This window comes from Apteryx mantelli, chromosome 5, assembly GCF_036417845.1.
Source record: "Apteryx mantelli isolate bAptMan1 chromosome 5, bAptMan1.hap1, whole genome shotgun sequence".
Lineage (NCBI taxonomy): Eukaryota > Metazoa > Chordata > Aves > Apterygiformes > Apterygidae > Apteryx > Apteryx mantelli.
In genome coordinates, this window is record NC_089982.1 from 55,279,994 (window position 1) to 55,306,605 (window position 26,612).

The 26,612-nt window shown below is 36.0% G+C and overlaps 1 protein-coding gene across 1 annotated transcript in view; it reads left to right on the plus strand.

Moving 5' to 3' along the window:
- SGCZ (sarcoglycan zeta) overlaps positions 1–26,612 on the plus strand; it is a 237,860-nt gene that overhangs the window by 133,297 nt on the left and 77,951 nt on the right. Inside the window, exon 3 of the mRNA XM_067297146.1 lies at positions 25,475–25,562. Coding sequence (XP_067153247.1) covers positions 25,475–25,562 — 88 coding nt within the window. The remainder of the gene's footprint in view (positions 1–25,474; positions 25,563–26,612) is intronic.

The following is a 26,612-nucleotide window of genomic DNA, read 5'->3' on the forward strand; positions in this document are numbered from 1 at the left end:
GCTTTAAGGATGATGTCTATTTTTATCCTCATCTGATCCCCTCTATCATTCTCTTTGGAGCTTTACTACATTTACAAAAAATAAGACTAGGATCCTAAATGCAACAGTGCTGCAGTGCACAATTTTGATACAGTATATGTACACTTAATAAGAATGATGCCTATAAAGCTATGCAATCATGGAATGAATGATTGTTGTGGCGTAATGCAAAAGTAAAAGGGAAGTTGATTTATACTTGTACAAGCCATGATAATTTGGGGAATTTCATAATTTTTTGACTTTGCTATGTTAACACAATTTCATTTCTTTAGTTTGATTTCCAAGTTAAACAAAAAAGCAAACTCAGAAAAGAGCTCTGTATGTTTTATTATACAAAATCATATTTACCTTGGCAAGGTTATTGTCAGGGATACAACTCATATTCCCAGTTCAATTTCTGCCATTTGAGCAAAAGGATTAAATAATAGATGTAATAAGCTTTTGACCACTGTATGGACCGGCCAGTAGACACAAATAGCAAGAACTGTATGGCAGTGTGTTTTATGGTTATTTCTGACGTATGGTTATTTCTGAAAGTATGGCACTTTCATCCTTGCTATATAGACTCTACAATATTAGGTTCTATTTCTCATTTGTGCGATGTGCTCTAGGTATTTCTCTGTGCAACGTGCTCTCAGTGACCCTGCTTGAGCAGGGGGGTTGGACTAGATGATCTCCAGAGGTCCCTTCCAACCTTAACCATTCTGTGATTCTGTGATTTTAGAGGGAATGTGTTCTAGAGGTCAGGGATTCTTTGTCTTGTTTTCTCACATTTTCTAAACACCAACTTCCTTTTCAAGTTCTGTATTCCACCCTGGGAGGAGAATTCATGCCCAGCTGGACAGGGTCCCTCTTCTGTTGTTGGTGGGTTTGGAATCAAAGTTTGTACTTCCATACTTATATGTAGTTCTTACTAATTTTAAATGAAATTGTGTACTTACGCTTCAGATATTCTTTCTCATTAGAGAGACAACTAATAAGAATGCTGCTTTTGTAATCTTTATTCAAGCAGCCTCTTGTTCCTTTTCCTTTAGTCATGGACAATTTTTTACAATGCCAAACATCTTTAGAATGCTCCCTCTTATCTTCTCTTACACTTCTTGAATATTTTCAAAACAGGATTAAAAAATTGTAGTAAAGATTTTGTGAAGTTGCCCATCCTTCCCCAGCTGTCTGCCAATCTCACCAAAATGTATAATCAACCCACAGGCAATTTGGATACCTTGTGTTTACATCCTTCACAGAAGAACATCTGCTAATGGGAATGCTTCCCTTCCTTCAGGGATTTTAGAGAATTATCTAGTCAACATTGGTTTGAAGTGTTGATGTTTTGGGCTCACAGTGAAGACCGTATCTATTTAGCAAATATTGCTAAGCTCATAAGCTTATTTGGATGACTGTGCACCCTCCCTCCCCTAGAAGTGGAAGTGTACGTGAGCAGTTTTCTACAATTTTGGTTACAGTTCTTTTATCTGGCTGCTTCTCAAAAACAGACAATACTCTATGATGACCAAGAACAGTAGAGATGTTACTGTTGTGTATCTTGTACACTGACTATAATTATAAAAACTGGCCAGGAAAAACATGCTGTAAACTGTGATTCTCAGAAACCTGTGGAACTTAACGCTGAGTCATTATAGGTTGGAAAACATACACTGATTTAAACAGAAATCTGTTGAGAATTGAAATATGCTTTCCTAGATCCTGTAACTAAGAGGAAATGATTACGTAGACAAAGGTTGAGACTTTTAAATAAAGGTAACTCCTTTATAAAAAGAAAATAGCTATGAGAATTAATTATTTGAAGCTTGAAATTAGACCCAGGGAGAGATAATGGTATAATACCCACAGTGGTCTTCATCATTTCAACTCTTCTTTCTTTTTGGTTTTCTATTTACATTCTCTTCTGTGCTTCCAGAGTGTAGACTTAGAAGTCTACTAAAATGACCTCTTTTAGGGAGACTCATCTCTGTGAGGCAAGCTGTTGTACCCTGTAGTGCTCCATGGTCATTCATCACTTAAGCAGCTTTCAAGAAATCTGCTTTATTCTGTATTCACGTCTCATCTGGCTGCACATAACAAAAATCTTCAGGGAAGTCCTCCAAGGTAATTTTTCTGAGAAGCCCAGCCCTTAAAGGATTGGAATCTTCAGTATTTCAATCCTCTATTATTCCTAATCCACATTTTAAACACTGTCACAGTTGTTACTTGAACTTGTCTTGGAAGAAAAGATAAAGACTGAACAGGCATCACAATGACATAATTTACAAAACACTGTTCCTCCAGGTCACTGCACACATCCCTTGGATCAGATCCCAAGCCCACAAATGCCCTCAATGGGACATTAATTCTTTTTGAATGGATGCTAAGAAAGAAGAATATGATTTTGCCTCAGGAACCAACTCATCTGTGATATGCCACTGGCTTATGGCCACTTGTTTGATTAAATGAAATAAAGAGAAAAGGAAATTTGTGTCTCCTGTGCTGATCACAGTGGTATCTGAGTGGAAGAGATTATTGGATACTTGCAGCATAAGCACATTTAATTTTCCTTACACATCAGTGACAGCACATATTTAGAACTGAAGTGCTCTTACTGATGGAGGCAGTCTATGCAGTCTGTGACCATGAAAGTGACTGCTGGTTGCTTCCTTAGAACATCCACCATGGTTGTTCTGATTTTGCAGTGCAGCTAGAATAAAAAGTCATAGTGGACCACACTTTAGCCAAGTCATGCTTTTCAGTTTTCTCCAAGAGAAGCTTAGTGCAGTACAACTGGCAATTGGTTTCATAATTTCTCCAAAAGAGTGGAAATCTGGAATGGAATTAATTAATTAATTAATATCTAAATAATAAATAGAATAAATCTGGAACAGAATAAATGTGTTTTCAGTTCTGTGTTGCAGAGGGATTGGAACAGGTGAGTACACACTTGTGCATTCCTCGGCTTGCCCATGTTTCAGTTTAATGAATCCACTTGCCAGTTGTGTGGTCCACTGTTCTGAATGTTACAAAAACTGTATTTGAGGTTTGGGTTTTGGTAGTTTGCATTAAAGCATTTAGTCTTCTTTCATTTTTCATCCTGTTTCTTTGTTTTGTTTTGGTAGCTTTTTTCTTTACTCAAGTCAGATTCTTCAAAGGATTTATACATTAAGCTGGCAAAGTAGTAGAAGCACGAATCCAAATACTCTTAATGTTAATGGCTTTATTTTATTATCACAATCTATTTTTTTCCAGAGAGTAGAACTTGAAGTGAAGGAAACTACTGAAGTTTGTTCCATAGTAACAGACTTTAAATCATACAGCTACTATGAATACAAAGCTTGTGGTTGATGATAGCATGTGGCTGTGACTTTCAGAGAGACTTAACGCAGTCTTTGCAATTGTGTAATCAGAATTAGCATTGCTGTTAATAGGTAATACTAATTAATATTACTGTTAGTAATTATAAATATAAGTTTGAATGAACACATAATATCTAAATGAAATATTAGGATGGTTAGGCATAATCAACAAAAAAAGGACTCTTGAGAACATTAGGCCTTAAATACTTATTGTTAGGCACGTATCAAACAGCTGTAAAAGAACTGATTCATAAAAATATATACATACATTGATTCATTGTGACTATTTAAGATAAATCATGAACATCTTGAAATAAATTAGTGAACCTTTTAAAATGCTGTTTCAGTTTTTCTCAGATGAGGTTAGAAACCTAATCTCAAGCACAGAGACAAAAGTCATGTCTCTAGTAGAAGTTGAAAGCCATCAGTACTGCATAGCAGAGCTGACTTTGCAGGCAGAGAGGAGTTTGGCATTTTTTTGAAGAATCAATCATAGCATCTTTATGAGATTATGTTGTACTTGTCGTAGATGTTTTCAGCTGGTGGCCTGAGCAGAGGGCACATTGGAACTTAGGAATCACTCAGATCACTCGGTTATAGAATCACAGTTCCTGTCCTCCCACAGTAAAGTTTATTTTATTTTATTTTATTTTTCAAGTGGCATAGGACTGTCATTATCTTCCTGCTTAATAGCTCATAGGCTGGTTACAGATAGAGATTTGAATTCCCTCAGGCTAAACAGGGAATAAAACTGTTTCTCCTACTTCTTGAGCATATGCTCTAGCTATTAAACAACTATGCAAAGCTACGTAGCAGTACTGACAGAATCAACACATTTAGTCTCAATGATGTGTTTGTGAGTTAATGTTAGGAATCACCACAATTAGTTGACAAATCTGAAATTGTTTTTGTCAGGAAAGAGGTGCCTGGATGTTCAGTTCAACCAAAAAAATGTCACTTCTGCATATAGACAGTATCAAAATTTCCAAGGGCTAAGCAATTTTTGTTAAAAAAAAACAAAACAAAACACTAAGATATCTGAGGTAGCAAGGTGGATTAAACAGATTTTTATGGGATAGATTTGATTTCAAACTGAAATTCACTAAGACACCTCAGTGCTTTTTTGCAACTCACCTTTAAGTCCTTAGGTGAATTTGAACAAGGATTGTCAAGGGTTGCATGATTATTTTAGTATGTTTGGTACCAGTTTGAGAATAGAATTATATTTTATGCCATAACCATTCCTGTACAAATCAAACTCAGATCCTTTATAACAAGTGACTTCTCCCTCAGTTTCTGTTACTGTAGTGATCCTAACCAGAAGACTATTGTACATGGAGGAGTTAGTGACCCTCTAAATCTTTTCCTTTTGAGATTGTTGCATGCTTTGTTTTCCCAGCAGAAAGATGAAGATAATTTTAGAACAGTTTTTATCAAGCAAGCAAGTTTAAATTGAACACTAATATAAAATGGATTAATGAACTTTACCCCATTAGTTAATGTTTTGAATAAATAAGGCACAATTATGACTTAAGAGATGTTGACAGAATTTTTCTCCAAGCATATTTCTAGTGTAACATCAGTAGGAAAGAGGGCCATCTGTCCACGTGTTTTTCTGTAAGGATATGCAGACTTGACTGGAAAACAACCAGACCCTGTCCTTGTAGAGGCTGCCAAATATGAGATATAAAATGGAGTCATTTAACAGATTGAAGGTCTTTATGCAATTCATGAGACTGGAATAATGGGGAGCACAACTGCCTCGGCAGTAAAATTCAGTCTATGCCCTGTCCTCATCAAATAATAATAATGGTATTACTTAGTTCTTAGTGCTTGATAGCTCTTTAAATGTTAATATGTACAGTAAACCCTAAACTGAGGCAATATCAGCTGCTGCAGCTGCTATTAAAGTTCTTATTAGTATGCATATTCTGAAATGTTAGTGAATGATGTAGATTTTTTTTCTTCTCTTCATTGCTTTGATGCTTTCAGTCCTTCCATATTTCCTGAAATGTGTTCCTTTCCTAAAGACATTGGAAGTGATGTACATATGTGGTATCTATCAGAGCGATGAATATTGCTCCTCCTTTTTTTTTTTTTTTTTTTTGGAACTTGAGCTTCAGGACTCAACATTTAACCATAATTTTCCCCAAATATATCCTGTTTCCTGCTGAGATAGAGCTTTAGAGGAGAGATTGTTTCTGCTGATGTAATTTGAACTTTTCTTACTTTGCAGTTAGTGTGTTGAAACTTGAAGTTACATCAAGAATGAATTTAACTGTAAAATTGATCCAGAGATCTTATACAGTTTCTCTGAATATGGCAGTCTTATTAAATGCAAGAGAATGTTTTTCTCTTTTGAAAATTTCATGATGAAGCTCTTTACGTTATGGTTAGAGATATTCAACTTAACAGCCATAGATTTTCTCACCTGATGGCCTCTTCTCAGAGTTTATAACTAATTTACAAATCCTTGAAAACCTACAAGAATGTTACATAGTGCTGCTTATATAACAAAGGCTGCTCTTCATAAAGAAATCTTTTAAATTTCAACTCTGCATATATTTTTTCATATATTTGAAATGAGCTCTGTCAGAAATTTGGGCCTCTATTAATATTTTAATAGAGATGATTAATTTTGGTTGGTGGGGAGAGGAGGGAGGTTTGCCTAAGGGTTAGAGGAGAGAAACCAACATGGAAGTTACAGGGTTAAGGATCTTTGACCTATACTGGAAGCCAAATTAATGAATAGTTCTGATCTGAAAATCTATGACTATAGCAATTCAACCTTTCCATCTCTCAAGGAAATTCTTTTCAAGGAGGTGGGACATTCATTTCATAAATATCAATGGACTCAGACATTTTTCAGGCTGTTGAGTGAAATTACTTTCCTTCCTTAATAAATTTTAGCCTACAAGTGTATGAGTCAATGCAATGTTTTTCTTGGATATCCCCAGTGATATCTTCTGTTGTTGTGACATACAGGAAGAGAGACTAGTATTTAAGATTTAATTTTGGTCTCCAGGTTATATAGAACTTCATAGTTTGACAACAAAACTATGTATTGCCCCCAGCAGATGAGAGTAAAGCAATTTAAAATTAATATAATATGTTCTGTGAGGATAAAAGGTAGGGAAGCTGCAATCTGTTGTTGTACCTTAGGAATGGTTTCAGCTGCACGATCCTGTAGAGCAAACTCAATTCAGCAACAATTTCATAAAATCCAAGATTGTTTTGGGAAGATCTGGGTCTAACAGGAGAGCTTACAAATGATAAGCCAGAAGCACATGAAAAAAATACCTTTAGCTAGAGATACTTCAGAGATTTGAGCACCAAACAAAAGTCCAAGAATACCTCTGAAAAAGGAACTGCCTGAAATGAAGAATGAATGAGATTTTTCAAGGACTGATATTTTGAGGAAATGGTATTTTTCAGGTTATTTTTTAATCCCTCTGGAACAGGCTCATATCCTGTAGAGGAAAGACAGAAATGTCTGTGGACTGAAAATAAGAAATTCATAACATTGCAGTTGATATATTTATTGCATAATCTAGAGAGAATCAAAAAAGACATTCAAATTATAGTATATACAAGATGCATGAATATTAAGGGCGTTTGAAGCCTTAACATGTGGCAATGGTGACTCAAAAAATCAGTGATTTAAAGATTAAAGGAAAGGACAGTCAATGTGGATTTAAAGTACTCTTTAGCACAACAGAAAGAAAGTAACAGTTTGTTTATTTTAGTTTTTCTCTTGTCTTTTATAAGGGAAGTGAAGCAGGAGGATCAGCAGACAATTCTTCACTTAAATTTCTAAACAGATCAGTCATAGAGAAAATGAGTTCCATTTTTATTTGATATATGAAATTGTATTCCCACATAATCTGATATTTCTGATATTTTGTGATGTAAAAATATCAATTTAAAGTCCCCAATTAGACAAATCTATGCATTGCAGATGTGAAATGTGTGTTGTTTCATTATAATGATTATAGAATGAAACAAGTTCTTGAAAGCTAAAAGTAATATGAATCATAGGAATTGATACGTTCAGTATTATTTTGTGTTTTCTTTGTTGGACAGATGGATCAGCTAGTTTTACTCTTCTTAAGGACTCTTACGCTGATAGTGACATTTGGGCTTTTATACATCCAAAGTTTGTATCTTCGAAGAATCCCTGACAGCTGGCCTTGTGATAAAGCCTGGCTTTGTCTTGAGAAAGAATGCTTGAAAGTGATTTATTGGCCAAAGTTATTTCCCACTAAATTGTAGCAATTTGAATAAATATCAATTGTCAGTATGCCATTATGTCCGTATTTTTTCTTAACCTTTAGAAATCCACATACAAGGGGGCATACAGAACAGCTGAAGCAAAGGCAGCTCAGGGACACAGGTTTGAAATATAATTCGTTATTATCTCACTCTCAGCAGTGAAAATGATTTTAATAATTAAAAAATGCTTCTGAGAGCCCTGACACTCAGTAAATTATAAACAATTGTAAACAATTTTCAGCACTCCACAAGTGAGACAGAGTTTGTTATACTTGACTTATGTTTTATATGTAATGGAAAAAGAGCCTGTGTCAGAGAGGTCAAGGAACACAGCCTGGTCCAAATGGGTACAGTGCAGGGTGCAGCCTATGGGAACCATAAGAGCCTAAATCTCTGCCTGAATAACTGGACACATTTATTTGTCTTCACTGACATGATTTTTAAAAGCAGCATAGATCTGGCCAAAAGACCATGGGAGAAGTCACCAGAAATTCCAGGATTTGTCCATATTTCCTTTAAGTCCATTTGTCTGTATCTATGGACTTATCCATACTGCCCTCTTTCTCAAAAGCTGTGATTTTAAACACAACTATGTGTTCTCTCCCTACTGTTGCGTGAAAGTTCCAAATGACCTAAAATATGGTCATTCATTAATTTACTGAAGTGTCAGTGATGCTCGATTCACTATAGGTAATATTTCCTTTTCCTGGGGTTATTACTAATAATCATGTTTAAACATTGCAGGTTTAAGTGTTTTGCTATTTAAATTGGGTCTGAATCGAGGTTTCTCCCCCAAATCACTATTTCACAGATAAGATCCTAATGCCACAATAGTGTTCCCTGATGATTTTTAATATTTATTCTGAAACAACCCCTGTTTTTTAACCCCAATAATGAATTGAGAATGACATTGCTGCTTCTTGAATTAGGGAATGAAGAATGAAAAAATTTAAGGTAATTTAGGATTTTCAGGCAACAACTGTCATGGAGCTGAATGAAAGACTTAAGAAAACATTTTAGGTTATTAGAAGTCTATCACCTGGTGACTTGACTTCTCATTCAAACAATCTGGATCTTAACAGATTTAAAAATACATTAAACTTAGTAATCCATTGCCTCTAGCACTACTAAACTGATTACTTATATTTTCTCAGTATGCATCACATGGTGCAGGACTTTACTTTTACATTGTATGAAACTTCCATCCTGTTTATCACTTTGCTACAACACTTGAGGAAAGCTTACCTCTAATTCATTCAGTCCTGCTGAGTTGTAGCTTTGGGAGTGCCTCCAGATAGTATGAATCACTGGTAGTATAGTAGAATTGAATGAATCCAAATAAATGTCTCTATTCATAAAAGAGTACCTGTAGACATTTTAAACAGTGCATTGGGGAAAAGAAGATATGAGACAATAAAAGGCAGAGATGTTTCAACTTTAAAAGGAGATCATGGCATTTACAGCATCTTCCTACAAAGATAAAACAAGGCTGAAGTAGTTGATGCAAAGCAGTTGTGCTAAGCCAAGTGAACTGTCTACATGGATTAGATTTCTGTCCTCTTCTTCTGTGGAAATCTGGTTTTAAATAATCCCAGATTAAGACTCTTCTATCTATATCTAATAAAATCTGTGTTAGGTCCTGCCTATACTGAAAATGAATCCTTTTGAGTGTAGCTCCTCAGTAAGCAAAAAAAGTTGAAGGTAATATCTGAAATATGTATAAGACATGGGGAATCAAAAACCTTCAATTTTCTGTATAAAATAAAAAGTAAGAAGCAGATAAATGTTTGTTTGTGTTTTGGATAGCATTGAAATTGGTATTCTGTTATGTGTCTCTCCTGCAGCCAACTTCTTGAATGTAAATCTGGCTTTTGCTTTTTTACCCTTCCTTGGGGATAACATTTCCTAAGAAGTATTGCTACTGAGCTGGCAGTAGAGACCGTTGGTTTAAATGATGAATGAATTAGATAAATCGCTCTGAATGCATCATTTTCTGTTAAGCAGAACTGGACCTCTAGGACCATGAAGGACTTTACCTTGACATTGAAGTCCCTTGGCCAAGATCTCTGTTCACCTGGTGGGAACTGACTGCCCAGTCGCCTGTCAGAGGAATTAAGGGGTCAAAAAAGGGCAGAGCATTTGACCTATTTCCTCCTTTTTAGCAGCTCAAGAGAGAAGCAGTTTGCACTGGGAGTCTAAGCCATCGGAAACCTTCTCTAGTTGTACATAGTTGGACCTATAGAAAAGGGTGGCTTAAGGCTGTTGCCATTAGGAACTGTGATTTTTTTAAATGGTTATTGTATGCCTGCTTTTTTCTTTTTAATCAATCAAATGCTTAAGAACCCCTGTGCAAAAGGTGCCAACTATATAAATCGTATGCTTCCTTTAAATTGTGAAAAAGTTTCCATGGGATTCTGGAACAAATTTGTAAACTTACCCTTGAAATGGGCAGCACAACCTTGCTTGCAGCCCAGCTTTTTAGGAGAAAAAGCCAAACAAGAGGAATATACTGGGGAACTCAGGTTTGGGTCCTGTCCATTTCTTGACTTCACCCTGTAATGAAAGTGAGATGTTTTGCATCTGTCCCTCCTTGCTCACCCTAGCTTCTTCTTCAAAAAGGGGCCAGGACCATGTGGCCTGCCATGGACATCACCTGCCTTAGTGCGCATGTAACAGCAGGGTCTGTGCTCCCAGAGGCATGCTGAGAGATGGCAAGATTAAAAGCAGTATCCTGTTCCCTGACTGCTCAGGAGCTAGCAGGGATGTTGCTTAAAAGGAGCATCACATTAAAACAACTGGAGAGAGATTTATTTGGGAGATTGTGTCATTTCTTTTTATGATGACTGCTGGGAACTTTCTGTTTTGGCAATCTTTTGTTGACAGGTTGCTGTTTTGAAAATACAGCCTTCCTGGTTTTGAAATGATATTTTCATTGTCTTTTATAGATACAGCATATAAAAAAACCCCAGAAAAACAGATAAAGATACTGAAATTGAATATCTCCTTCCTAATTCTATGTCACAATGAAAACAGCATGGAGCTCTATTTCATGTGACACGGCTACAATAACGTACGTTTTGAAAATCTCCATTTCCCTCTATGTTTACTTTGACTAGTGCTGTTATGCTTCCACTGTCAGAATTCATTTGTGTAATTTATGAGACATGAAAATTTGAATGATAATGTAGGTTATAGTTAGGTTTTCTTTGTCTTTTGCATACTTTTAAAAAAAATTTGTTTTACTCAGTTTTTCTCACAATAAGCTACAAAAATGCTGAGTTATGGCAGAATTGTTGCAAAATGGAAGTCCTTCTTTTCCCCTCAGGATGTTTGGCTCCCTGACCAAGAGAAAACACATTGTTAAAATACAGTTTTAGGAAAGACCCCTGAAAACAGAAACTGGTAGATGACTAACATTCAAAAACTTTGGCTGAGGTAGGACTGTTTGCTGATGGCTGTACAGGAAACAAATTAGGTGAAACTAGAGCTCATTTTCTGTAGGAAATACAACTGACCATGGCTTTTATAATTCTATTGGTTGAAAAAAGATCCACTAGCTAATATTAGCCAGAGAAAGCAAAACACAAATTCTGGTGTGTTCCTTCCCACATTTGATGTGTAGCTCTGCATGTTTTATTTTTGATTATAGCTAGATGAAAGCATTGCATTGTATAATTGTTAGCACAGTTACTGAAGTTAGTGAATAAGAGACCCAAAGAGAATATAAATTTTTCAAGAGTTTCAAGACTGTGTAGATTTATTCCCAGGCTATTGGAACAATCAAAATAATTTTCAAGATATATGCATGAATATTATATAGGTTTTCATTCAAAGGTATCCTGGTACAAGTTGATATAGCCATCATATCATATATATGGAAGATATCTTTTCACCAGTTACTAACCACTCTGGGTAAAAGATAGTCTAAAATATGAATATATAACATTTTCAAGGGATGAAAATTGAGTTCAGATTTCCTTTAGTAAGGATTATAGGCAATTAGCTGAAGTTTGTTTTTACATGGACATTTAAGCAGAGAACATTTTCTTTTTTCTTGAAATAGCGCACTTGATTTTATTTATTTATTTATTTATTTTTTTGCTATGACATTAACACAATAGCAACAGCAAAGATGAGTGAAGGAAGAACTTGAAATACTATATATGTGTCAGTTTGTTAGGATCTCTTTCCAAAGGTTTATAGTGATTGGCAAACAAAAGTTCCAAGGTGATGCTTTGTAAAAAATGTACCAGGCCATTTTCACAAGAAAGGAGATTAACCGTAGGATCAGTTACAAAATGTGAGTTCAAGTGACTTTCCACTTGACTGCCTGGCAATCTCATATACTCAGGGTGCTTTACCATCTGCATAATCCCCCACGGCAAAATGGATAAACTAAAAACAAAAGAAATGTGCTCTTCAGGGGAGGAATTATAGCACAGCCTGTTGCCAATTAAGAGGTAGTTGCAAACATATTAGATTCCAACAAGACCGAGTTTGACTGACGAGCCAGTTTTGTCTTATAAAGATTCTGCTGCTGTTTAGACAGCCCCAAAGTGTTTTCAGTTCACTACTTAAAATTTATTTTTGTACAAAATTATGTTCTATAGAGGCTATAAGGGCTTCAGTATAAATGCTACCTGATATAAACCGACAGAATTACTGCTGGTTTAAATTAATGTACATTACTATCTGAAGGGAAACTAAAATCCTTGAAATTGATTTTTGTTGGTCTGTACTACTTTAAATAGGTACCATCTGAAGTTGTTTTAAAACCTTAATGAACATGACAAACAAAACCACTGTCAGATTTTGAACAAACACAAGTTCTGATCCTGTTTCTTCCACTTTACCATAAATCTTTTGGAGAGAAATAGATAAATGTTGGAAGACTTCCAGTTTCACATTAGATTCTTTGGCAGAAAAATATTTCTCTATTCTCCTGTTCTCAAATGTAGTTTAAGAACACTCTTCTCTTTGCTACCAATAGTTGGTCAATCCTATCCTCTGCTTCAGGGCATCTCTCTTACTTGTACCAGCTCAATGGTTTTAGTCAAGCTGTAGTCTAAAAACTAATGAAATGATCTGGGTAAAAAACTTAAACTCTGGAGTTTTTAGTTATTGTCTTTTTTTAGGGGGGTGGGGTGGGGCTTAGCTAGATCATTTGAGTGATGGGATGAGAACTAGAGGTAGAACCAGTGTTTTTTCTTTTCTGAGAAGGGAAAGAAAATGCCAAACTGCATCCTGAGAGAAGATAAATAATAACGTTGCTGTCATTCCTGTTATTTGAGCTTGGAGAAACTGGAAATCTAGTGTCATATAGTTGAAACCAGTGCTAGAAAATGTTTATTTTAGTTCTGGGGTCACATAGGTAGGTCTTTCTATTCTCATTTGCTTTATTATTTTTATTTTTTGCAGTTCAGTAAATAATAAGCTCTGAAACATTTTCAGTGTGAAATTTTCATATTTTTAATTCTCTTTAAGTTTCAAAAGATTACTTCATTTTTTTTTATTTAATATGTTCTCTCCTTAGAGTATATTTTGTCCTTAAAAGTCTTGAGGCTTGACATTCCCATCAGTGATCTTTGTTAAACAAGAGTTATTAAGCCATTTCCCCCTATCAGATATTCTGTGGAAGTCTATTCCTAAGAGAAGGCAGGAGGAAAGGCTTAGTCTGAGAAGGAGGCTTGATGTAGTTTGCTCTGAGAATGTAGATCAGCTGTTGGATTTTCAGGGGGTTTCTTGTTAAGCAGCTTAACAAAATAAAAACTGAGTATCTGACAAACTGGTAAATATTTTTCATTGTGATTTAGAATCTGTTGGCAAGAGATATTGATTTAATTACAATACTAAGAGTAGGAATTTTTTTAATTTTCATATTTATTTAATTCTGAATTAGTAGACTGAACATATTCTTTGCTTGGTTCAATATCAGCTAAATTCTTATGACACATTTTCTCAATTTTAACTGTAAGATTGACTTTAAGGATAAAATATTTAAAGTCACATTGATTTTCAATGAATAGAGATCCAGAATCTTGGAAGGGCTGACAAGATTCAAGAAAGAAAGTGTCTATTAGACAGACCTCTTAGGATCCTGAAAAACTTCCTGAAAAAGTTTGATGTTAAATATTTTTATTATATTGATGCATATGCAGCTTTTTCTGTACATTTGGACAACTTTGGCATCATTTTCATATATTCATACACTTTGAAAGATTTAAACTAAGGACTTATATTCTTCAGAGCAGAGTTGTTCTGTGACAAGTATGAACAAAGCCTAACTTTTTTTCATTGTCTTTGCTCAAAAATCAGTGTTCAAACACATAATGGAAATTTTTTCACTGCCTTTTAAGATAAAAGTGGGGAAAAAAATCTTACTCCATTTTTTAGTCTTAAGCTTCACTGAAAATAACTAAGCTTCACTAGAAATATTTTACAGCAATATTAATAAAATTATAAAGGAATATTAATAAGGTTATAATGGAAACTTAAGTATAATGGCTTGTACTGACAAATAGTGTAATAATCAGATAGAGACAGAATTGCCTGAAGATGTTTCATCATCCCTTTACATTTTAGTAGTGCTTGACCGGTTGCCAGAAACACAACATGAAATAATAAAAACCACTACAGTGCCAGTATTGAAGGCAAAATTAAAGAAAAAAAAATCTTACTTTTTTGATTTGCCTGCATATTCATTGTCTTCCTTATGCAGAAATATAAAAAGTATGCAAACATTAACAGAAAACGGAATGAGATCATTTTGGCAGTTTAAATGTTGTGAAGGAAATGCACTCATTTGTAATGTCCCATATTACTCTCTGATCTTGAATTTGAAAGAAATCCTGTCTTTAGAACTTTACTGATTAATTCTGCAGGTTGCACAAGTGATCCAGTGTCTGTGTTTTAATCTAAATGTTGTCTGTAGAAAGCTCCAATACCACAGAACTTTATTTGTCTCTGGCAGTGGAAGCAAGTTGTTTTTTTCAACCTTTTAATTCCTGCAATGGAAAAGGGTCTGGTATAGAAAAGTTAGCTAGTTACCAAAAAAGAAATGAATCATGACTAGTTATAGAGTAAAAAAGAAAGACAAATTATTAATTATTTACTTTGGAAAAGATCTGCGGTACTAAAAGGTGAAATTATCTACAGTTGCAAAATTGACATTAGTGTTGCTGCCACTGAAAAATAGTATGCTTTTCTGAGAGGGCATTTGCTGTCTCTTTCCCCGAACAATAAACCTCTCCACAGAATTTTATTTCCTTTATTTTGACCTTGAGAATAGGATTTTTTTTTAATGTGTGATTGGCAAGTCTCAAAGCAAATTTTCTAACAGAAGGGAAATTTACTGAGCCACCAAGTCACGTCCTACAATAATAGTGGGGATAAATATTTTCTTTCCCCAGATGACAAGTTTTCGAGGAGACCTACAACAAATGCTGAGCTCACATACTGGTCATGTTTGTGTCATACTAATGGCAAAACTTCTTATTGAATGTTTTACAAGGTTAAAGTGTGTATAAAAGCAAAGCTCGAGTTAATAGTTTTCAAGGTCATTTTATAAATGTTGATCTGTCAGAATTATAGATGAATGCATGATGTGTAGAGGATTTCTTTATTTAATTTTGGAATACTTTCTCCTACCTATTGTGTTCAAGATACTACAGATTTTGGATTGATGCTTCATAACATATGGTGATAAAAGATAAATACTTTATTTAAAAAGTCTAATTCAGATTAAGATCTTGTAGTGGTTCTGCCTGACGATGTGGAAAACAAAGAATATTCTTCATTGTTTATTATATATCTGTTCAAAAACTGAAAAGACTGTAGCAACCAAATAGGCATCAGACACATTAATTCTTTATGTGAGTGATCTCTGTTTGTTAATTAAGTATTTTATTGTTGTTTTCTGGCTGACCAATATGAGATGACCACGCACTCCTCCCTCGGGTGGGAAGAAAACATGCCAGCATGCGTTGTTTCCCCTGGGAAATTCAGAGCAGCCCTAATCAGGGTCAGGAATGGTGGGCAGTAGAGGAAGCCCGGGGGGGAAGAGGTTTCACAGATGCAACGTCATCCAAGAAAGCCTAAAAACCAAGAAGAGATAAGGATAAAAAATAGTGAAACAGATCCTTTCTTATGAGAAGATGGGAGACTTCTTGGACCCACATACTTTTGACCTGTAATGGAGACTGGGACTGACCACAGGGAGGACCGAAGGTGTAGATCATGGCTCCATAATTAAAATGGAAGAGTTAAAACATTAACTTCCCCTACTCCCTTAAAGCCAAAGAGTATATGAAGAGTTATCTGACTCTTCTAGCTAGACACTCAAAAGTGAATTTTCTCCATAACTCCCACAGATATTACTTTCATGATAGAAGTGCTGCAAAGACATTTTTTGAAGTGAATCCATGTGCTCAGCAGCTGATAAAATACATGCTGAGACCCTTGCTGTAAATGTTGGAGTCCTAGGCCCTGGGCTATCATGATCAAGACGTTTTCTAAAAATTAAAAAAAGCATACTTTTCACAATAGGTACTCCTAGGGATAACCAGTGGATTATCTGTAATTCCTGTTCTTATCGTCATTTTCTTTTTGATGCCTTGTTCAAAGCCTCATTATTCCTCATGCTAAACATGCATGGAATTGATAGTGCTTGCATCAAACAACTGCAATCATGAAACCTAAAAGCATCTAACAGGTGATGGAATAAGCAATGGGTGCATGCAGGGGAGGGCTGAATGGAGTAATAGTAATAAGAACCTTTTCTTTCAGCATTTCAGTTTTAGAGTTCATCTGACATTTGTGTGCTTCTGGTTACTTAATGCAGGGACAATAGAGAGAACTAGCAATGCAGAAATCATTGCCAAGGTAATCAAGATCCAGCAGTGACTGCTTCTTCTTGAAGGGAAGCTTATCAGGAAATCTCAGCATTGTAGAAACTAATATAGCTAAGTGCAGCAAACAAAGAATACGCATAACCATTTCTGAAATTTGCTATTGGAGCTGCTGCTGCTAATATTAGTACCATCATTTAATCATGTAGGTTACTGCAGCCTTAATGTTCTATAATATACTAAGTTTAATATACGCTTAAAATAAACCTTCCAGCTAAACACTTTTAAATGAATGGCTAGTCTTGCTTCACTTTTGTGCCTGATAGTTTCCTTTACTGTATTAATTTTAAGATGCACTAAATAGATTTTTAAATAATTTCTAATTAATAGCAAGTATTTCCTTGCTGTTTTGTCTTAGCTATACCATTCATTTAAGATCTCTGCTACAATTTATGTAATTTTCTTTGAAATTCTGTTTTGCACCTTAAACTGCCTTTAGAATTTATTTATCCTTCTTCAGCTTTAGAACTTGAAAAGTGTTATAATAGAAATCATAGTGAAATAAAAATGGACAGTTCATAGGATTGATCTCTTTAACAGAGCTCTTCTAGAACTTACAACATGGCCACTGACAGCTGCCTCCTCACGTGCTGTAAAACTCAGCCTTGAGGCGGTCTACATAAAATGTCTGTAAATGCTTCGGATTTCAGTGCAGACGTACATGAACACCCATTTTTTTTTCTTCTTGCGTAGCTCTCCAAATCAAGCTTATGGTCCTCTTTCCCTCTCATCTGCCTCCACATGGATATGGCTGTTAGGCAGGAGAAAAGAAAAGGTATAGGTCTCCATTTGTAGTCCAGTGCCCCTGTTCTGTGGTCACTTGCTCTCATTCAGACATTCCTGAAAGAGTAGCAGTGTCAGGGCCTGAGTGCACCACCAGGCCCTGCAGCCCCTTCTGCCCCCACTCCTAGGGGTTTTGCTGCCTGTGATCAAGGCCAGCCCTGATGGTGCAGCTGTGTAACCTTGGATCAAACCGATGTGAAGCAAGCTGTGAGCAGCCTTGTGAAGCTCTCCCTCCTTTGCCTCAGAGGCTGCATTTAAGCTCTGGCCCTTGCCGTCGGTCCTCACCTGAGCTATGTTGTAGGTATGTCTCGGGCTGACCATGTACTTTATCCGTCCTGACCTGCTGTCTTGACTTCCCTGACCTTGGAATTGCCTTGTCACTATGGACTGGTCTGGCGATCACTGGGACTGTTGGATAACCCTAGTTACTGTCATTGGACCAGCTCTGCTCTTATTTGGGCACTGTGGGACCACAACCCTTGTCATGGACACTGCCCCTTCCTGCCTGGCCACCCCTGGCTCCCAGGTTGCCATTCCTCACAGCACAGCCAGCTTTTGCTGCTCTCTGACAATAAAGTGCATATTGCTAAAGTGCCTTCCTGTGCCAGTAGTGAGAAAAGCAATAGCAAGTCAACCTAAGTGCTTTCACCAGCAGCTGGGATGGAGTTGGATGCGTAGCCACCTAACAGCTTTCGTTCTACTTCTATATAGTCCTTTGCTGGGTGTCTGTGAGACACCATAAAAGTGGCACCCAGAACTTCATGATATGCTAGAGACTTCACATTTTTCAGTGCTTTTATGTCAGGTTTTCTAGAACAAACATCGTGGAATAAGTTTGTTTTGGCTAAATTTTCTATTTATATTGGGGATTTTGTTTGATTGTGTGCAATTAATTATCAGCATGTAAACTCATGTATATTTCAGGGTTATGCATCAAGTGAAGCAGGAGTTGGCACTATACTTGCTTGTCTCTGTCATGGACATCTCAGAAACTAGAAATCTGTCACAAGGTAATCCAGGTGATCAGATCACTGACTACAGCGTGATGTTTTCTCTCAGCTAGTGAGTCTAAAATAAATGCAATTCAAATTCTGTAGAGAAATACTTCCTCAATACATAATTGAGAATGGTGGGAAATAACTTCTAAATGTGTGAATATATTCTGATTTATATAAATTTTCCTCTAATGTCTTTAACCTTTTCCTGGAGTTAATTGCTGCTATCTTTAAAATTTTAGCCCTTTAAGTGAAAAAGGCACCAGAAACACATGCTAAATCTCTTGTTTTGTTGTAACAGTATATCATGACTTCTGCACACAAAGAGCAGCTGAAAGATCTCTCTCCAGTATTTAAAATATCATGCTGGACTATTAGGTTACTGGTGGGCACTTAACTTTAATGTCTAAAATTCATTCAGCACCTGACACACACAGAGCAAAAAATGATAGTCTGAAAGTAATGAAGTACAATGATTCCATCCTTAATGTTTTGTCTTCAAATTTTAAGACTTGCACTGATTTCCTACATTTGTCATAATTAAAATTTTGTGGGGGCTTTGCAGCTCAGTAATATACAATTTTACTTGCTCTGTGTCACAAGCTTAATGACTAAGGAGTGAGCTTTGGGCATATAACAATTTTTTTCCAAGTTCATTGCAGTCTTCTTTAATTTTAGTTGGGATGTTTAAATTTAAAGTCCATTTCAAGTTTTGTTTGATGTTTAAATCAATTCGAGAAAAGACACATCTTTTATCTGCTATTTAAATAGTCTGCTTCTGCTTTATCACTAAGTTATTCTATGCATGACTGAATTCTGGCATAATAAAAATTTCATGGTGCATTATATGAGGAAGTAAAACAAGGAGGTTATTTCTGTCTGGAGGTTATAGCAATGATCACTGTGCAGCTTTACTAGTGCATGTGGCTCTCCAGAGTGCTGCATATGATTCTCATTGGCTACATCTGTATTACCGTGGTAGGTGTAAGCAAGTTTGGGTTCACGTTTGCTGAGTCTGACGTGGGATGATATCTGTGACCAAGAACAGGTCAGAGACTCCATGGGCACTTTTATTTTATGGTGAGAATGTGTAATAATATTGGTCAGGAAAGTAGACTAACAAAATTATTGTCATAGCATTGCAGTTTTCCAGACTTTGTTAGAATTTAAAGGAATTTAAAATACCAAAAGACAAGCTGGAGATTGGAAACCAAATGTAGTGGGAACCTATGACTGTTTGGCTTTAGGAAAGCAAATAGCAAAGAAGGGAAGAAACTGGAGGAGGTGATCTCTAGGGCAGGTTTAAGGAAGAACTGACTTCAGGGAAGCTTTCTCCTTCCCTAGATGTTAAGGTTCTGTAAGGTTTTGATTACATTTAATGTAGTATTGTCATGGAAAGTTGCCCATCTTGCACATGCTCAGCGCGAAGAACTGAGTCTAAAGGTTGACCACAGGCAGACTGATACAGACCTTCTGAGGTTGGAACTGCCTTTTGCGTATCAGAAGGCTGACAGAGCAGAGACTGGGAACATCCTTTGATGAACAAGCAATATCTAAAATATAAAATCTGTTTCTTGAACCTTGTCAATATCCATAATGATGCTCTATTTACCCCCTTTTCCACTGTTTTTAATTTCTGTGGTGAGTAAATTAAGTGAGGTCTGTGTCTCTCCTTGACTTGGAAAACTAGGTAGAATTAGTGTCTCATTGCAAATACAGCTGTACATCCATAAAGGTACCTTTACTAAATGAGTTTTGATGTAAAATGAAATGTACTGCTCATTTACCAGTGTGTTATATATATATATATTTAGAAAAAAAATTTTTTTCTGCTAACATTTGGTGATTATTATATATTAATAACTCTTGGCATAGAAGAACGAAATAAATTGTCTTTGTGGTTGACCTGAATACTTTTTCAAACTTCTACAAAATTAGCATTAAAAATGATTTTCAAAAACATTTCACCAAACTTTTAAGATATCCAGAATGTTTCCCTAGGGCAGAAGTCCAAAAAATAAGCATCCTGATATTTAATGTAATTATTATGAATTAAATTGTGTCTCTGAGGCTAGAAAGGCCAATCAAGCAGGATCGAAGTAAAGAACTAAAATCTAAGTTGAAACATTATTGTTTTGGGAATGCGGGAATACAGAAAATATGTAAAGTACGTGATTTAATTGGGTTGTACCTCTTCCCATCTAGGAATTGTCCAGGAATAACTTGGACAGTGCCTTATTCACTTCTGCCTGCTTGAAGTACCCTTATTTTAGGGACCCTACTGTCCTCATACCTTGAGAAAAAAAAGATTCTAGAGAAAAATATTTTTCTTTATTTTGTACTTTGATAGTCCGATCCTCTTCCAAGCTTTCAGCTAGATTGCCTTCCCTTAAATGTACCTGAAGTACATTTCATACCAACTCCAAACTTTTAAAAAGTCAAGAGCTCAGCAATTGTTGGCATTTGTAGGTCTGGTCTTTATCAGGTCTTTCCTTACTCAAGTTCCTTCATGTTTGTTTAGTGTTAATAATAAAGTTAACAATAAAACGTTTGGCTCTGAGGCTTCCAGCCTTACACGTGTGTTTTCTCAGTCCCTGGGGCTTTTTCTTCCAGCTCCATTATTACCTCCCTTTTTGCAAGGAAGAGAGGTAAGAAACGTGCTCACGTTCTTCTTCTGGATTTTGGGCAATTGGTAAACAGCAAAGGAACACTCTCTCCAGCCCCTTGCAGCTACTTGCTTTCTACCCTTCTTGACCCACACTGTGCCTTTCATTTTCTCCTTCTGAACTTTTTGCACTAAAGTCCTCCAAAGCAGTCTTCACGCTTGTTATCCCCTGTCTGCCTGATCTGCAGTCATCAAAGTAGTTATTGCAAAACCACCAAGTTGCTCTTTGACTCCCTTGGGCTGCCAGGCTGACCAGTGGACTGACTGCTTTGTCCTTCTCTCAGGTGCCATTTCCCCTCTATGGTGTTGCCAACTAACTCGTGCGTTCCCGGTGCATCTGTCTGGCTCACTGGCCAGATGCACGGCTCGTTCACAGGCACCTGCAGCCTGAGCAGAAGAGGAAGCACGGCTCTGGGCAGCCCTGGGGCTCATGTTCCTAGTCTTTGTAAAACTCTTGCAATGCAGCTGCTGTGTGGGCTGACTTGGGGAGCACTGAATCACTAGTTAGGAAAGATTAGCCACTCTACCAAGGCAGGCATGTTGAAAGAGCCCTGTAAGGAAACATTCTGATATATCTTACTAACTGCAAGTAACAGAGCAGTGTGCAACCTAATGTCTTCTCACAAATTGCCAACAGATAGCGTGAGCAGAACTAGAATCCTCGTTACTTTTTACATTACTTTTTACCTCTGCATGACACTGTGGGGAAGTCCAGAAACCCCAATTTTTGTGCTTATCCAAGCACTGGATTGAAATCATGAGTGCTAGGGACTTTGCATGCTGACACATGGCAATTTAAGCACTTTAATCTATGGTTTATATATTGCTACTATTCCTATGAGTGTCAAAATATGTGGTATTATCATAATTAATTCTGTTCTGAGTAGTGCAGGATTATAGTTCATTATACAGTATATCATCTTACCTACAGTAAACTAATGTTATATTAAACTAACAGGAATTAAATTGCTGTGTTTAATTTTTTTCTACTTTGAAGGGTTGATTTGGGAAATACTCTTCAAAACTGATTTAATTAGCTAAGACTGCCTGTTTGAATGATGTACAAAAAACATGAAATTTGTCCAAAATACGTCAAGAATAACTGAACCATCTGAACCAAGAAATGAGAGTTTTGCTATTATTGCTTATGCATAATATTTGTTAGCAAAATGACACTTTATAAGGCCTTATCTATTGGCCTTTTGCATAATTATAATATGTTAGTCCAATTATAAAAATAAAAGTTTGTATTTATCAGTATTGCACTGTGATCCATACTGCATGGTTTAAAAAAAAGGAAAATACTAATTTTCACAAATCTTCCATTGTATTTATATCTGGACTCAGATTAAAGAAAGTTTTTCAAAAATATCCTTATATATTCCTAAATTTATTTATTTTTCTTACCTGTAAGAATCCCAACTGCAAAATTGTTTCAGATCACAAGTGACTATAGTACCATCATGTTCATCTAGTTTGTCTTTAATGCATTACTGAAAATCTTCAAGTTGTAACATCTCAGGTTTATAGCGTGGGACATCTCATATGGTATCATGAGCATCAGCAAGTTCTTGAAGTCCTCATGTCTGTCAGGGAACAGCGCAGACATTTCTGTGTCAGTGTCATGCATCAAAAATAAAGAATTGCACTTCAGTACAAAATTAAAAGCAGGAGAAAGGATATATGAGGTGAAAAGTTTGTACTGTGATACATGTGATTCATTAAATACTGGGGAAAACCACAAAAGGCTGTATTCCTGAAATAAAATCTTTTATCCTGTGTTGTATTTTTAAAAGTTTTGCTTAAAAAGTATAACCCTTCCAGGATGTAAGACTCAGTATTTTATTTGCAGAGCTGAAAAAGTTTTCCCTATTAAGATAATTGAGTTCAGATATCATTTCCAGAGCAAATAAAAACTGGCATAATCTCATTAGCTGAAATTCTTTGTTTGTACTCTTTTCATCTTTTAAATAAGATAAGGAAAGGAGAAGAAAGAAGCCTTGGTTCACCTAATCTTTCATTATCTCATGCTTGAGAATTTGATACCCAAGGTCTTCATTTACAATCAGAGCCTGAGCCAAAGAAGCCTGAGACATTGATTATAGCCTGAGCATCTAGTTAAGCATATTCCTAAGGTGAAACCCTCAGATCAGACTGTGAACACTGTTTGGACAGCTAAGTTACCAAGCCCTTATCTAAGAAGGCAAAAGTAGTTAAGACAGTATCCTCCCTTGCTAAGGGAGAGATTATTCTAGCTGAGAAGACTCTTCTCCAAATACTGACTAAGCAAAAGTGGAAAGGGCTCCTTAAAGATATATTCTGATACTTGAGCTGTGCAGCTGTCTATCAGTATGACCTCCTTTTGTTAGAGCAGCAGTTGTCTGAACCTAATGATCTTCAAAGGACCATAAGGAAAATGTATATCAAATCAAGTGTTGAGAAAAAGGTCCACAGCAGCTGCTTTTGTTGCTGGAACTTCCCTGGATAGCATCATGTGCCTAGCTCAAACGAGTCACTTTGAACACAGTGTCTCACTGATAATTATAGCTCTTTATCTAGAAAGATGGACAAGCCAAACAGCAACTTTCACTTGCCAGATTCCATGATGCAGAGCTAATTGGCAGGACATTAGAGAGAGAGAGGTGATGCCGCAGTCCAGCAAGAGGAAAAGCACACCTGAAATGTTAGAAATTAGCTCTGAGTTATTTCAGACTTTCCAGGGGACTGAGTAATTTAAGGTTAATGATCACTGTGAAAACAACTAAGGAGAGTGTTTCTTGCAGAGGAAAGCACAGACTCAAAAGAAAGGACAGAGTATAACAGATTAAAACCCAAACCTAATGCATCACTCAGTTTAAAATAAATCTTTATATATGGCTCCTTAACTCCTTTCTCTCATCTAAGCAAACCTTCAAGAACAGGAAGAACTGATGGGCTGAGTGAGAAAAGGCATAGGTTAATGGATTCATTTAACCTAATATGCTCTGTCCAACAGTGGGCAATAGTGGATTCCCAGGGAAGACTATAAGAACAGAATGAATATATAGTAATTCTCAGAACATTTTCCCAGCCTCTAGTCATTCCTAGATCAGGGACTTGCCCGGCTGTTTCTTTAATGTGTCCTATTGGCATTGGATAAGCTTTTCTTACATCAGTTGACTAATAGCTTTTTCTGCAGCTGTGCTGGATTGTGGAGGAAGTTACACCCCCTTACCTGTCCTGGAATATATATGCTTGAGTTGAAACACAACTGTTGCAAATCAGGACTGAAAAAATTTCAGTATAGCAATGTGTCTGAGCAACAGGAATAAATGAAAAACTGGAAAAAATTAGATTTCCTAAGAAAGTTCTTAGAAAATAGTTGCTGTAAAAAATCAAACAAAAACAACCATCCCTGTAAAGTTCTGTCACCCAAGATTCAGGCCAAAGGCATAGGTAGGGGGTCTCTGCCAGGCAGCAGATTGCCAGAGGCATTAATGTGCCCATGGTCTCACGCCAAATTCAGAGGAAGAACAGGGGATGTGGTTGCAGTGGATTCTCAGGAGGAAAGAGCCTCTCTGCAGCAGCACCGTCATCCTCGTTTTCCTTCCTCTCACACACTCACTGCCTCCAAGGGAGCACGATCAGTAAAGCCCAGTTTTTCAGGCTGGCCTTGGCTCTCTGTTGAAGCTCTTTTCTTTTCCATACCCCAACCCTTTCCCTGGAGGAGTAGATCTGCCTCCTCATTCTTCAAGGAGCTAAATTCAATTTTGTTCTCATTTCTGAGATACCTCAAACTGGCTCTGGACACAGGGTATGTCTACACATATATATGTAAACTAGCACCAAAATGTTAATGGCATACTTAATATCCTACCACGCTTGGCTTCATATTATATTGGCCTGATTGCTAATAGTACCCTTGTTAGCTATTTTAAAGCTAGTTCAGTGCTGTCTACATTATATGATACTTACCTTCCAGGGCTCTCTTTTCTTTGCTTTTTGAGAACAGTGATATTTGTTATCTTCCAAGACATGCATGGCTGTGGTTTTAAAGTTTGAATAATGCAATCCAAACACTATAGGTTGTATAGATTAATAGAATAATGTAGTATAGAGCTGATTAGGTAGTTATAAAAGTATGCATTATCAATATATAGAAAAGGCTAATGAAACAGGTTTGTGTTAGTGTTTTTTAAATTTGTGATTTTTATATAATCCTCGGAAAATAAGGCACAATTTATATAAATTAAGTTCCATGCTGATTTCTAAAAGTAGGGGCTTCTATGCAGTTGGGATTTAGGTTAAAATAGTATTTAAATTAATCTTTTATACAAAAATTTGATTTGTAAAATACTTTATGGAAATAAAAAATTAAGCTATCATATTTGACTTGACTCCCCTGTCAGCATGCATGTTTATGATTTAAGTTCTAATTTAAATCTACCTGCATTTTTTTCTCTCATTTATCGTCTTATACATGTTTCCCAGGATAGCCCACTGGTCTTACAGTCTGACAGAAATGTAACAGTGAATGCAAGAAATCACATGGGGCAGTTAACTGGACAACTGACAGTAGGTGAGTGTTCTTTATTAATTATTATGTAAATCAGTTCACCTTTATGAATAGATTAATTAATATCAAAGAGAAAATATTGTTGAAGAGAGTGAAAAATTCTCATAATCATACTTACTCAAATGGATCATAAAAGCTTGATTCAGTATTAGCTGAAGACAAGAGAAAGTGAAAATGCCCCCAAAATAGTTAAAACATTTTAATGAAAAATGATTATTTTTGAGAGAGTTGTAACAAAACAAACTAAAAAAACCTCAACAACCATGTCTGAACAGACAATTTCAAAGGGAAAATAACTGTCATTTTCTTACTAATTCCATTAGTCTTCCATTACTTCAGTGGGTATTGGATTGACCCCATTGCTCTTATGATGAATTTTTATCAGCATATATTGAAATTCAGTCAGAGAAACAGAATGTAAAGAAACAAACCAAAACAAAATTTCAAATGCTTTCCCATTTGCTGCAGAATTTAAATGGAAAGTGATAGTACTGCCAGTCATTCATTCAAGTAGTGTCCGATATTTTGTGAAGTATAAAATATAGCAAATCAAAGTTCCAAGCAAAATAAAAATAACAAATCCTCTACTTACCGGTTCATTATAGATTCTTTCTCTTGATTCAGTTTTTCATGTATTTGTTCCCTGCTTTAAAGTTCACCACGTTATCACAAATCGTACTTACTGTGTTAGTAAATATGTACTACTAATGAAGTAGTCTTTTGTGTATTTTGGTGACTAGAACAGGACTGAGGATTTTCATTGCTTTTTAAGAATACTGACTGGAAAAATAAGTACAAAATAATGTTCTAGATCTATTGGAAAGTAATACATATTGGCTGGGAATATGCTGAAAAATACAGCTACACTGAAAAATGTACAAATGGATACGGGTAATATACTAACGTATATATAAATTTGAGGAGACACCCCTTAGTCTCCAGGCATTTTCTTTTTTTCATTTTATTTCTGGGGTTTTTCTATATTGTTATCTCACAAAATCCCTTCCATTTTCCCATTAAAGTGTTGAGCAGAAAACAATTGATTCTTTTAAG